General features: G+C 36.7%; 1 protein-coding gene across 5 annotated transcripts in view; it reads right to left on the bottom strand.

The window, feature by feature from the left end:
• The window catches only part of SH3RF2 (SH3 domain containing ring finger 2), a 167,010-nt gene that overhangs the window by 78,317 nt on the left and 73,747 nt on the right, over positions 1–14,946 (bottom strand). For all 5 annotated transcript variants that reach the window (XM_072630651.1, XM_072630652.1, XM_072630653.1 and 2 more), the window contains 2 exons: positions 12,653–12,748; positions 7,032–7,355 (listed from right to left, as the gene is read on the bottom strand). In XM_072630651.1, coding sequence (XP_072486752.1) covers positions 7,032–7,355; positions 12,653–12,748 — 420 coding nt within the window. The remainder of the gene's footprint in view (positions 1–7,031; positions 7,356–12,652; positions 12,749–14,946) is intronic.

Raw genomic sequence — 14,946 nt, 5'->3', positions numbered from 1 at the left:
AACCCCAAGACTTTATTCAGACATATTCCTACATAATCATGCAGATAAGTAATGGAGTGGAGAGAGCACTAGGCTTGAAGTTAGGAAGACCTGAGTTCAAATCCAGCTGTAGATGCTTGCTACTTGCTGTGTAAACCTGAGCAGATCACTTAACCTCTGATTACTTCAGTTTCTTTATCTGTAAAATGGCTATAATAATAGAACCTACTAAATGAAGTGATACTTATCTTTAGCTCAGTGTCTGGCACATAGTAGGTACTATATAAATGCTGGCTGTCATGATGATGACGATGATGATGATGTCTCTCCCATCTTGTACTTATAGCATTGATTTCTTGAAACAAAGTGTAAGACTTTCCATTTATCCCTATACATTTCATCTTATTAGGTTTGGTACAATATTCTAGCCTACTAAGATTTTTCTGAATCCTGAATCTATTATCCTGTTCATTAGCCATCTCTTCTGGTATATATCATTGTAAATTTAAGGAGGATCCTATTATCCAAGTTACTGAAAAAAAAATGTTTAACAGCACAGAGCAGTTCTACTGGAGACCTCCTACTAAGCTAACATCCACGATCTGGGCAGGGGTATGGGCTGGTAAATGTTTAACAACTGGATTTCTAAAGCAAACAAAGAAAATGGATGCAAGACATACTTTTAAGTATAATTCGCATAATATTTTCTCTGTCACTTTCTTACGTTTAGACAATTAAGAAATAATAAATCAAGCCCTGATTTATAGCTTTGCTTATTTCCAAGGTGCAAATGCTCACACTGCAAACTGAACATTCAGCTTTCATCAGCTGGTTTGAGTTGGCTCCACCACATCCTTAAATTTATTAAAGACTACTCTTAATAGTTTTGAATTCTCTCCATCTTTTCTATGAGAATAACATGAGTTACTTTATTAAATATTTTACTAAAATCTAGGCAAACTATATCTACATATTTTTTCTAAATCACTGATTTAGTCATTCTAAAAGCCATCAAAACTCAGATTCATGTATTGATCAATGTTGATTGCAGAGGGCTGACGGAGACATCTTCCTTCTTTTGATACAGAAATGATGGTCTACAGGTATGTAACAGACTAGAGCATTTGATGTCAGATAAGATCAATGTGTCAATTTCTTTTGCTTAATTGTGATTCTTTTTTACAAAAGATGGGTCATTTTTGTGTGAGGAGTTTTATTGGGAAATGAAGTTTTAAAAAATCATTAACAACAACAACAGAAAGAATGTTACTTTATAGAGGGGAAAGTATGTGTATGTATATACAGAGAAAATGTATGTTTGGGTCTGTGTTATTGGAGGGGGAATGTTGTGTGTGTGTGGGGAGGTATAGGGGCTGAGTGATATGCTATAGAGAGGGTTAAAATGGCAGGAGTAGTCAGCTTCTATTGACTTATATCGACCTTTCAGTTCATTAACCAACCCCACCCCTCCACTCTCTCCCATCCCCGATTTTTCAGACTTACTCCTACTTAACCATGCAGGTACGTGGCACACTGGGCAGAACACTGGGCCTGGAGTCAGGAAGACCTGAGTTCAAATCCAGCATCAGATACTTCCTAGTTATATGACCTGGGCAAGTCACTTAACCTCTGAATGCCTCAGTATCTTCAGCTGTAAAAAGGGAATAATAACGCTATCTATGTCCAAGGGTTGTTGTAAGGATTGAATGAGATCACTTAGCACAGTGCCTGGCACATAGCAGACACTTAATAAATGTGTACTCCCTTCCTTTCCTTGTCCCCAACTTAGACCTTAACTATAGAGCAAGAAAAGAACTGTTGCACTATTTCTAATAACATTTTAGTCTCAGAGAAGTCCTTGACTTTCTCCTCTTTCTTGTCTTGTTAAAAAGGGATTAGAGCTCAGTTAAACTGTTTAATCCCAAGGTAGAGATTCATGTTTAGAAACAAGATTTATAGCTCCTTTAAAAAATCAGTACAAGCCAAGTTTTGGCTTTTCAGGTTGCTACCTGCGCAGCTAAAAAGAATGTTTGCAGTAGAATTCCCAGCATGCAATTCACTTCTTAATTACTTGGTCTCATCAATCTACTCTTTCATCTTCCAAACTGCCTTTCAACCTAAATAAGCACCTGCTATAAGACAGATTTCGGCTCCTGGGCTGCTTTACTATCTGCCCCCTCTGGTTTATAACCTTTTAGGTAGCCCTATATTAAACTGAGTTGTAATCACTCAGACCTTTTCATAATAAGCCTTTGAATAGGAATTGTGTTCTTTGCTCTGCCTACATTATACTTCCTGCCTGCTTGTTCATCTCCCCTATTCTCCTACACGCTCTCTTCCGTAGCCAAGGCCAACCAGCATCGTATTATTCTCCCATGCTAAGTTTCTGGCACACTGTCCTGTATTCCTAATGTAATCTCCCACCAATCTTATCTCTTTCAAAACCAAGGATTCCTAACCTTTGGGAGATTATGGACCCCTTTTCAGATTGAAAAAAAAATTCATAACAGAAGAAAATGCTAAATATCAATTAGAGAGCAGTGAAAATAAAGTTATAAATTTTTTTCCATCCAAGTTCATGGACCCCTTGAAATCTATCAACATACCCCTTGGAGGCCTGTGGAGCTGAAGTTAAGAATCCTTCCTCTGGAATAGCCTAGTGATTGAATGCTACATTTAGAATAGGGAGTTTTCTCCTTTGTAAAATGGTAGTAATAATAATTGTTCCAGCTCAAAGATGTCTGAATAATTAGAGACATTCACACACGCGCGCGCACACACACACACACAGAGTGTTTGGGAACTTAGGTGGCCTTAGAAGACATTTATTCCAACTCCATCATTTTAAAGAGCACAGAATAACATATTTAGAATTTGTTGGGACCTTTGTGGTCATTTGGTCTAACTTTCATATTTTATAGATGAGGAAACTGAGACTCAGAAAGTAGAAAAGGCTTGCTCAAGATCTCCCATGGTAGAGCTGGGATTTGAACCCAGGCCTTCTGTCTTCAGATCCAGGGCTCCTTCATGGCCCTGAAATGCACTTTGTGACTGGAATGCATTATACACTACAAATATAAGCTATTATATGTTACTGCATCCAAGCCCTTCCCCTTCAATCTCACCTTTTTTGGAACTTTTTTATTGACTAACTCAATGGATTGTGCTTTCTCCCCTTTTAAACCCCTTTCTAGCTTGTATTCATCCTTCTTTGTGAGATGCCAAAAGCAAAACTAAGATAAAAAATGCCAATTATATATGTTTCTTTCTATCTAAATCTTACCAAGCCTTCAGGAGCCACCTTAAACTCCACCTTCTTCATGAATGTTGCCTTCTCTGAAAACTCCAGTCCACACTCATCTGTCCTTTTCCTAAAATATGACCCTTCATTATATTATTTCGGTAATCTACGACACATGGACTTGCTTTTCATTGTACCTAATAAAAATATTTGCTAGCATTTATATAGTGCTTAAGGTTTGCAAAGTCCTTTACACATGTTATCTTATTTGGTCCCCACATGAAGCCTACTGGGTAGGTGCTATTTATTATCCCCATCTTATTGATGATAAAACTGAGTCTGAGAGAGGTGAAACAATTGGTCTAGAGTCACACATCTATTAAGTGTCCAAAGTAGTACTTTAATTTAGGTCTTCCTGATTCCAAGCCTAGCACTTTATCCACTTTATGCCACTTAGCTGCCCAAATGTTTCATTTGTGTAAATTGAGGCTGTGAGTGAGCTCTTGTGTGGTTGTTATTTGAACAGGATGATTTCTGAGATGTTTTCTGGCTCTAGTCAGAAGGGACACTGGCTTGGAGAAGACCTTGGCTCGGTGAAGACTATGTCAGCACAGGACAAACTCTGCAAAGTCCCTAATCAAGATAGAAAGCCTGTAGAAGTCCGTCATCAGATCAGCCTAGCTATCTTAAAGCTCATCTCTGGAAGCTTATCACAGGTGAGGATATTTTTGTTTTGGCTGTAGCAATTCATAAGCCTGTTTACTAAGGCAAAGAATAGTGTCCATCTTCTGCATCCATAGAGAGAATTATCTACACCCAAATTATAGATCTTTTAAAGAAGTGAAAAATGAATCTATAGACCATGAGCTAAAGGGCTGTTGTAAAGGGATTTTACATTCTACATGTGCCGAGCACTGTCATTTTGAGGACTGAATAAATAATGTATCTCACACATATTTATTACTGTTTTTCAAAAATGAGTGGATGCTGTTATAATTAAAAACATACAAACTGATTGAAAAACAAAGATGGATGCCTGAATGTGAGGCAGAATGACCATTTTCCACATACCCACTTCAGCAAAATCCTGAAGTTTGAATTAGATGAAAAAAATGATCAAGAAATCCAATGAAAATTGACATTAAGTGATATCTTCCATCTCAGATCTGCATAAGAGGTCAGCCAGAAGCCTGAGTGTGATTGGGAAGGGAGCTCTTCCAGAAAGGTTAGCACCAGCATGACCAAAGTTGCATGTTGTATGCAAGGCTATGTGTCTGGAGATAACAAGAGTCAAAGGCTCCCCCCAAAAAACCTCCAGATAGTCAGAAGGTCCCAGAAAGAGGCACAGAAAGTGGAAATGTAGGGAAATAGTGCAAAAGTGACCAACATGCTATTTAGTAGCTCTGAGACTGGGACACTCTGAGCCTAGGAACTCTGAGGTCCTGCGCACTCTGTTCAGAAATACTAGAAAGACCCCTGATAATCCAGCACTTCAAACCTCAAAGATCTGGGGGTTGGAGTTGACAGGAGCTAACTGTAGGAGGTGATCAACATAAGAACCTAGGTGACAAAGGGCTTTCCAGACTGAACATCCCACTCAAAACTGTTGTAGGGGTAAGAGTTTGGCCCTGGCATAAAGTCCTAATTCAGGAACTAAAGGTAGAGAGACAAAAACAACAAGAAAACCACTAACCAGTATAAAAAATTATTGCAAATCTAAAGAACTTCCTGAAGGAGAAAGTAGATCTATAATAACTGCAAGTAGAGTGTCAAAGGGGACAAAAAAGGATTTTCCACATGGGTGCATGAATTTCTAGAAGAAATAAAGCAAGAGATTAAAAAAAAAACAATAGCTCTAGAGAACAGAATTGGAATATGAACAAATAGTTTAGAAGAGAAAGTTGTGAACTTTACCCAAGTAAAGGACTCTTTGAAAACTAGAATAGACAAAACAGAAATCAATGACCCCAAGAGACAGCAAGATGTTTAGAACAACATCAAGAGATAAAAAAACAGAAGAAAATGTAAGCTATTTGACATGAAAAACAACTGACCAGGAAAACAAATGAAGAAAAGATACTTTAAGAATCACTGAACCCCCTGAAAACCATGATTAATAAAAGCCTGTGCCATATGTATCAAGAAATCATAAATGAAAATTTCCCAGGTATGTAATAAACAAAATCTAGAACTCCCAAATCAAAGAAAAAGTACTACAAATATTCAGAAAGGAGCAGCTTAAAAACTAAAGGATCACAGTCAGCATCACACAAGACCTAGTGGTTTCAACTATAAATGAGAAGAGATCATGGAATATAATATTCTGAAAGAAAGAAGATGCATATGTACAACTAAGAATATCTTAACCTGAAAAGCAGAGTATAATTCTACAGGGTAAGAATGGACCCTTAGTAGAATAGAAGAATATGAAGGATTTCTAATGAAAAGACCAGACCAGAGTAGGAACTTTGCAATATAAATACAAAAATCCAGAGGATGAGAAAGATAAATTTATTTGAACAATTGTCAGAGCTGTATAATGTGCCAACGTTCTAATAGAGAGAGAAGAAAAAAGGGTCCTTTTAGAACCTTAAGTCTTCAGAGGGGATTGAGGCAGTTTAAATAAGAAAAATAGAGGACCTAAACATGTATTGGTTATGTTCTGAGGATTTTTAAGAGGAAAAAGAGAAAGAAGGATACAAGGAATACACTAATATAGAAAGGAGGAAGAAGGGGGTAGAACTTGCTATTTCTCATAACTGGATTGCGTGATAAGAATATACAAATATAGAGGAAAAGGTGGCAAGCATGTGCATCAGATGAATCTCACTCTTATCTGAGTGGACAAATAAAGGTTGAACACCTCCCCCCCCCACACACACATGCACACAAAGATTTTTTGGCATAGAAATTTTGAAATTAAACAGGGAAATAAGTGATAAGAAGTTAAGTGGAAGAAGAATATCATGGACAGAATAATTACAATCAAAATAAGCCTCTTTATCCTGAAGCACGGATTAAAAGGGAGGAAAAAGAGAATGACTAGAATCTAAGGGGGTGTTTTAGGCTGCTTCTTAGACAACTGAGAAATGGATGAGCAAATTCTGGCATTTGAATGTGATCAAATAATATTTCACTGTAAAAAATTATGAGACAATTTCAGAAAATCCTGAGCAGTATAAACTGATACAGAGAGAAATGAGTAGGAGAACAATTTTAAAAAGGTTAGTAGCATTGTGCTTCACTATGCTTATTTGTTACAAGGGCATTTTTCTGTCTTTATTTCTTTCCCTTGGTTAATTGTGGAGAAAATGTCAGGAGAAGATGGGATTACCAACAGTGATGCAAAAAAAAAAGTCCATTGAAACATTTTTTTGAAATGCACAGAAGAGAACAGAAGGGAAATTAGGAAGGAAAACAAGGAAAATAGTTTTGAAAGTAGCACACAGAATTTATTTTATACTTTAAAAAAGGAAGCAGTATGAAATGGAGACTCATGAGTTTATAAACTCTGTGTATGGAAATTATCTTTTTTGGTGCTTAAGTTAAAAAAATTAAAATGAAAAGAAAAAGCATTATTGAATTTAGGGTAGTTTTTTGTCAGTACCCATTTGGTCAATCAATGGATACCAACAGTACAACTACTAAAATGTGTTAGTCTACAGATATCTTTCAACATTAGAAAGGGGCCCTCATGCCTGAATAGGATGGGAACCACTATATTAAATAAGAAACAAACATGACATTACATAAATCATTTCCTAAAGTTCAAGTCTGCCCCTAGTTTAAAATGTCAAATGTGTTTTCTTACCTGTACAGGGCTGTTAGGTGAGAGCTCTACCTTCTCAAAATTCTGAGCTGCCACAGAAGGATTGCTGGAGCTGATGAGCACAGGGGAGCTGATTTCCACCATCTGTTGCCCTGTGGGAGAATGGACCATTCTGTTGAGGGTATTCAAAGCTGTCATGATGGAGAATTGTCTTGGGTTCTTCCTCCTGGATTCTATGACCCGATTGAAAGCTGGTGTTTCTGCCACTTTGCTTCTAGGAGAAGAGGATCTCAGGGACATACTCTTTATGTGGGATGACCGATGGTTTTTACCCTTCTCTAGTAGATGTCTTGCAGTGAGGTTTGGCTGAAATACAAACGATCCAATGAAAACTGTGGTTCTGTCATGTTAAGCTCAAATGTAAGACCTTTAGGACTTACTGGGCTAGTCTCTATAAATAATTCCATCCAAGTCAATGTTAAGCTATTTGAACTCAAGGATAACTTTTGGAATTCTATGAATTGGTTCCTTTTACTCCAGTGATATAAATTCCTGGGATTCTGTTCCCTACTATCATACCAACAGTGTTTATACTCATATTTAGGCTCTATCTAGATAAGTATAGCAAATCTGTGTGTTTGATCCTGGAACTAGGCAGCTTGGTACTGCAGAAACAATACTGAATTTAGAGACCTGAATATGGAGTTAGCATCCAAGTTCAAATCCTGACTGTCATTTTTGTCAATTCATTTTGCTTCAGTTTCTTCATCTGTAACTTAAGGGGTGTATGTATTTAGAGAGATAACCTCTACATTCTCTTCTAACTCTAGATATAAGAAGCTATGATATTAATTTTTGCAGAGATGGAGTTAGTGTTGGACAACTTTCAAACAGCAGGCTGGATCAATTCCCATTTCCCAAATCTTGGGCAGAGTTACTACGGGCATGCCATTGCTAAAGTCCTTCCTCTTCTTCAGTGTAGACACTACTGGCAATCCTATAGACCACAGAGCAATGGTACAATAGCTTTCAAAAGCAGATAACCAAACAGATACCCCAGATTCACAGAAACAGAGGTAAATGTTATTATGAAAGTAAAATGATCAATTTGCCAATTTGTAACTATGGATTCCCTCACTGATGTGGTACAATAAAAATGTTCTCAAATAGGTGATATTTCCTTGTTATTAGATTGTAAGCTATAAGAAGTGAAGGACCAAGTGTTATTCAACTCAAGCACAGTTACTTCATATATAACAGATACTTAATAAAAATTTATTGTAATTGTTATTCTGTCTCTTGACTTAGACCATGCACATATGTACTGGCCTCTTTTTGGGTGGTGGCTAAAATCTTCTCTATTGAATCCTGTTGTTCCCCACACCTAGAACACTGCCTTTTCTCAGCTTATCCTTAATCTACCCATTCTTCAAGATCCAACTTAAGTATGAAACCATTTCTATGAAACCTTCTCTACTCAAACTCATCGGTTGTTTTTTTTTAATTTTCTCTGAAAGACCATAATACTATCAATCATTTGGGTACTTAATCATACAGTGTGCTGGAATGTTATTTTACTATTTACTCTTTATGAGTCATGCCTCCCAAGTTAAATTCTAAGCTCTTTGAGGGGATGACAGAGTCCTCTCTGTTCTAGGCACCAGTCGGCCATTCCGTCATTATTGAATTTAATTGATCAAGCTCATTTCCATCTGAAGTAAGACTACAACTGGAGAAATCAAGTCCTTCCTCGCAGATTTAAAGATTCTAGGTAAGGCCTACAATAATCCCTTACAGGGCAAGAGTAGTACAAAACTCTGGGCTTTGTCTATTTTGTCATCCAAAGGGAACAATTACACCAGCTGGGAGAATTGTAGAGCTCTTAGGTATTTAGCTACTCATCTGAAAAAAATCTTTTAGGTTCAATGAACTCAGAAACAGTAATATATTAAATTAAATTTGACAAGCATTTATTAATGGTCCATTATGTGCTGAGATACAAAGACAAAAATTAGAACTATCCCTGACTAAGAGAATGACACAGAATCTATTGGAGATGGTGTCCTAATAAGATAGCACTTAGGTTCCAGATTTTGAATTTCCCCTTTCTCATTCAGGTACAACTCTGAAAATGATAAATAGAAAAAAAAAAAAAACAAACCAAACCTGGCTTTTGCCAAAAGTTCTTCACAAGAAATCAATGTTTCCTTCTAAATGTCTTTAATGATATGGGTAATTCAAAGTTTATTTGAAAAATTTTCAGTAAGTTCTAGCTTTAACTAAGTAATGACAGGAGTCAAATGTAAGAACTACTTTGCTCTGTTTAGATTTCAAGTATTTTTAAAAATCTTAATCTCTGAACATAGTAATACACTCAGTAATACACATCTTTCTGCTAATTATAAGAACAAATAGAGATATGCCTAGTTTGATTATTTCTTTGGGTGTCCTTCCAATTACTGATTTTGGAGGGAAGGAGAACATAAAAATGATTATAAAATGTAAACCTTTCCAATGATAAGATTTCAAAGACTGATGATTAGCTCTATGATGTTCTTCATTTGGGGAACATGAGGTAAGTCTCTGTATAAAGTAATCAAGAAGATATTATTCAAGGGGTGGATTGTAAACATTTAGAAAAGGAAACAGTGAAGATTCAGCATTGGTTGACCAAGAACAAGCTATAGCTAAAATTCTCTTTTAGATAAGTTACTACCACCTCCAGAGAAAGAACTGATGGTGTCTGAATATAGATCAAGGCATACTATTTTCCACTTACATTCTTTTTTTAGTTTGAGTTTTCTTCCACAAAATGACTAATATGGAAATATGCTTTTACATGATCACACGTGTATAATCTATATCAGACGCTTACCATATCAGGGAGAGGATAGAGGAAGAAGGGAAGGACAGAATTTGGAACTCAAAATTTTTTTTAAAAAAGGTTAAAATTGTTTTTTTATATGTAATTGGGAAGAAAATAAAATATTCCTTTAAAAAGATTTTTCTCACTTTCAAAAAAAGGGACAAGTTACTAGAATTATAGAAGGGGGAATACTATAGAAAAAAATAGTCATTTATTAAGTATTTACTATGTGCCAAGCACTGGAGAGACAATACATAAATAAACAAGAAAGCCCCTACCCTGAAGAAGCTTTTATTCTAGTGGAGGAAGACAATAAATAGGTAAATCAATCAATAAGCACTTACTTACAAGTATTTACTGTGTGTTATACAGGAGAGCTGAAAGGAGGAAGATGTTAGTGGGCAGAAATGCAGTGCAAAGAATCCAGTGATGAGCAAAGTAGAGGCTAAAGACAAGAAGCCAGGGTGCATGATGATTAGTTGAGGTTACTGGGGACATTAAGCCTGAAGAAAATAAGAGTGAATAAAGACATTAAAACTGTCCTTAGTATCTGAAGGAATATGAAGAGGAATAAGACTTCTTTTGCTTGGTTTCAGTGTGTAAGCTAGGACCAATGGGGAAAATTTCAGAGAAGCGGATTTTAGCTTAATATAAAGAAACCTTAACAATTTGAGCTATCCAAAAGAACAGGTTACCAGACAATTGTGTCTTGAGTTCCCTACCACTGAAAGTTCTTCAAGGTGAATCTGAAGGATCAGATATCTACTTGGAGATGTTGCAAAGAGGAGTGTTGTTTTGATCAGGGCTAGAGTAGATGTGACCTCTGAAGTCACCCCCACTTCTGATTCTACAGTATCCTATGTCATCCCTCAAATTCTAAAGGGAGTAAGTAAAAAGTGATCCCTATAATAAGCTTGATCAACCAACCACTAATAAATACTTTATTCAGAATATATGGTATATCTAGGACTGCACTAGGAACTAGGGGGGGAAAAGGATACCCTTACAGACTTTCTAGTCCCTTTGGAGATTTGGACACTAGAAAAAATTAGATAATCCTACACAGTACATAATTTAGTACAAAACTGTGAGGATAGAGACAAAGTGGAGTAAGAGTTCAGAGAAGGAACAGATCATTGGATGTCAGAGTTGTTAGAGAAAACTTCATGGGATGGGTAGGACTTTGAAGGATGGGTAGGAGTTGAATAGGTGGGAGTGGCATTAGGCACATGTGGAAATGTGGGTTGGTAAGTGGAAATGGGGTGATAACAATGAAGAGACTGGCCTTATTGGAATAAGGGTTTCATATTGGGGAGTAGTGAGAAATTGGGTTAAATAGGTAGAATGGGGTCAGATCATAGACTGTCTTCAAAGTCAGACAGGGAATCTTCCCAGAATAATCTCTTTTCACTCTGGCCATTCTAATCTTTCCAGAAAACCCTTTTTGTTTTATATACAGTTGTTGTTTAGTTATTTTCAGTGACATCTGACTCTTCATGACCCCATTTGGAGTTTCCTTAGCAAAGGTACTGGAGTGGTTTGCCATTTCTTTCTCCAGCTCATTTTACAGATGAGGAAAACTGAGGCAAAGAGGGGTAAGTGATTTGCCCAGGGTCACACAGCGAGGATGAGTCTGAGGCCAGATTTGAACTCAGATTTTCCTGACTCTAGTTCTGACACTGTCCATTGTGCTACTTTGCTGCCCCTTATACTGTTGTAACTATATGTTTATATGATGTCTTTCATTAAATGTTTCTGGCTTCATCTCCTCTTCAGTGTCCTCAAGTGTCTTTTTTCATCTTTACTGTAGGGAAAATTCCTTAAAGGGAATAATTTAACAGCTACTACTTTTATAATTTACCAGTGAAATGATTGTATTCCCTTTTATTATTACTACTACTAATAGTCAGTTAGCATTTATAAAGTGGTTTAAATTTGCAAAGCACTTTATAAATATTATCTCATTTTATCCTCACAACAACCCAGAAAAAATTTAAGTGTTATTATTATACCATTTTACAAATGAAGAAACTCAGGCTGAGAGAGGTTAAAACGACTTGCTCAGGATCACACAGCTAATAAGTGTCTGAGATTGTATTTGAACTCAAGTCTTCTTGACTCCAGATTCACTGCTCTATCAACTATGCCATCTAGATGCCTCTGTATTTTGATTCTGGAATGAATCCTTTCAACCATGTTGGGGTTACAGAAACATGTAGTATAATGGATGGGAAAGTGGTAGTATAATAATAGAACGATAGATAATTATCCTGGTATTAACTAGCCTGCAAGCCTCCTGAACACGGAGACAATGTCCTCATAGTCTTTGTTTCTCTCTCCTGCTTTGTACAGAAGGACAGGGACTGACTGGATTGGTGATTTCATTTGTATAGGGAACTGCCAGGTAAGGAATCTCTCTCTACTAATGTAGGTTGGCACATTCTCTGCAACTTACAGGCTTAGAGAATTCACAGAGAGGCTAAAATGTCTTGCTCTGGGTAACAGCAGTTATCAGAAGCAGGTTTTGAACCCAGGGCTTCTTGACTTCAAGGCTGGCTTTCTATCCATCATACTATACTGCCTCTCATTCTGTACATAGTACATTCTTAATACATTGGTGTTGAATGAATGAATGGTCTATTTTCATTACCTTTAACTCTCAATCTAAAATAGGACAGAACTAAATAGAGATTCTTACTTTGGCATCTCTGCTCTTGGAAAAGGTTAGCATGAGGCCTTATACCAATTATTTAGCAGTTTCATGGGCTTACTTAGATTTGGCTTCTACATCACTTACCTCTACAAACAAGATGGGGAAGATGCCGACTTTATCACCTAATTTGCCTTCCGCCCAATTCTCATCAACCCGGCTAATCACGGTGATAACATCATCCTGAAAGAAAGAAAAATTTCATCCTCCACATTATCTCCCAGACTTGGATGAGTGACAGATTATTTGATGTAGGCTCACTTTGAGTTCCAGCTGTTAGACACAAGAAATTTCAAACCCTTCACAGAGATATCCACACAGTATTTGGTTGTTCATTCAACAAATACTCAGCTGGTCTTAGAGTACCTATATTACTCTCCCTACTCCTTTCCACACACCCACATACATATGGGGGCAGCTGCTCCCTTTCTTAAGGTTAGGATCAAGTTGCTTTGGGGTGAGCAGGTTCTCCTTTAATGTCCTAAGAAAATGACCCAGAGCTATTATGCATTTTGTTTAGGGGCTGGCAGAAACTTGGTAATGACTCAGGGAATGGAAGTGGAAACGGCACAGAAGAAAATGAACTCAGGAAGAGGGGCTGGACCTGACCAAATATGAAAGAGAAGAAATTTGAGCCAGAGGCAATGATTTAGAATGTTATAGGGAATCTATTTTCAAAGGATCTTGCAGTGCAGATGACAAAAAAAAAATAGAAAAGGTCCTAGATGCAGAAGCTATCACTACCCAACAAACACAAACAAGATTAACAACTATTGACCCATATGCTGAGTTTCTCATCTCTATAAAATCTTTATGAAAATATCCAAAGAAAACAGGTAGGTGTTTGGGGGTTTTTTTGTGAATGATTTTCCACAGAAGACCACCTTTAAGTCACACAAACAAGTAAAAGCTATACAGAATGTAAGATGTTACTTTTTGTTCACTACTTAAAAAGCACTCGATTTGAGAGAGTGAAGCCCAGTCCAACCAGGTCTCCCCTTACACTTGGTAAGATCATACAACTGATTCTTTGATAGATAAAACCACAAAGGTAAATGTGCTTACCAATTCTTTTGTTATAAATAAACAAGCAAAAAGCAAAGCATGGAGACATATGCTCACCCACAGGGTTCAAATTACACAGAGTGGAAATGAAAGAGAAATTCCACATGGACAGTGAGGTCCTCAATTCCTGTTCACAGATGATATTTGGCTGACTGCACTATGACACAGGACACTACAGGGTCTCGTAAGACTTAAAACCAATGAAAAGAAATCAATGAAGCAATACAAATGGGAGTCTCTTCCCCATCACTGGATCCTTTCCATCTATTGTATCTACAAATGCATCTATCTAATTAAAAATAAAAACAAATTTCCCTTGATTCTTCGGCTTCATTCAGCTACTATCCATTATCTCGTCTCATTTTCTTGAGATTTTTTTTAAAAAGTACCTACAAATCCACTTACTCATGGTAAGTGGTCTCCCTGCAACCTTTTGCAATATAGTTTTTGCTTTCATCCCTCCAATGGAACTGTTCACTCAGAGCTCAGTAAATTTCCTCATAGTCACCAAATCTGACAGTCTTTAAGTCTTCAGTCCTTTGATTTCTATGCAAAATCTTGCTCTACTGATCACTGCCTACTACTCTATTTCTTTTTTTTTTCAGAGTTCCCCCCAACCCCAATCTCCTAATTAACTTTTTTTCTTACCCTTCACAGGGCTTTGAAGTGTCAGAGCCTAAATGTGATGTTTTCAATGATACCAAATTTGTTTTATGTCACAGTTTCACTGCTTTCCTTCTAGTTTAATCTTTTCACCCACACTGTTATTATTTTATGTATGTATGTGTAAACATTATATATGAAACTTAGTACATTTGCTGGTGGAGAAATAAACATAGAATTTCAGAAGTGAAAATGAGACTTTAGAATATAAAGTGTTAGAACATATAATGTTAGAGCTAGAAGAAATTACATCCCAGCCATCTTACTTTATTGGGATAAGGTTACAGAACCCTAGAGGAGACCTAGGTTACATCATGTCTATCCTAGAAAAGTTACTCATACAGATAGAAATTAGTGAAAGTCATACTATGTGTAGGTGGCTGGAGAAAGAGAAGGATTTTTAAACTAAAATTCCCAGTTTCCTGTTTTCCTTCTATTTTTGGTTGCACTGGCTTTGTTTGTGCAAAATTTTTAAATTTGATGTAATTACAATTATCCATTTTATATCCTTTAATGTTTCCTATCACTTGTTTGGTCACAAATTTTTTCCTCATCTATAAATCTGACAGGTAAAATATTCCATTCTCCCCATATGTATATGGGTGTGTGTGTATGTATGTGTGTGTTTGTGTGCATATGCATCTGGATATCTG

This window comes from Notamacropus eugenii, chromosome 1 (genome assembly GCF_028372415.1).
Source record: "Notamacropus eugenii isolate mMacEug1 chromosome 1, mMacEug1.pri_v2, whole genome shotgun sequence".
NCBI lineage: Eukaryota > Metazoa > Chordata > Mammalia > Diprotodontia > Macropodidae > Notamacropus > Notamacropus eugenii.
This window is presented reverse-complemented; position numbering and strand designations above follow the sequence as displayed.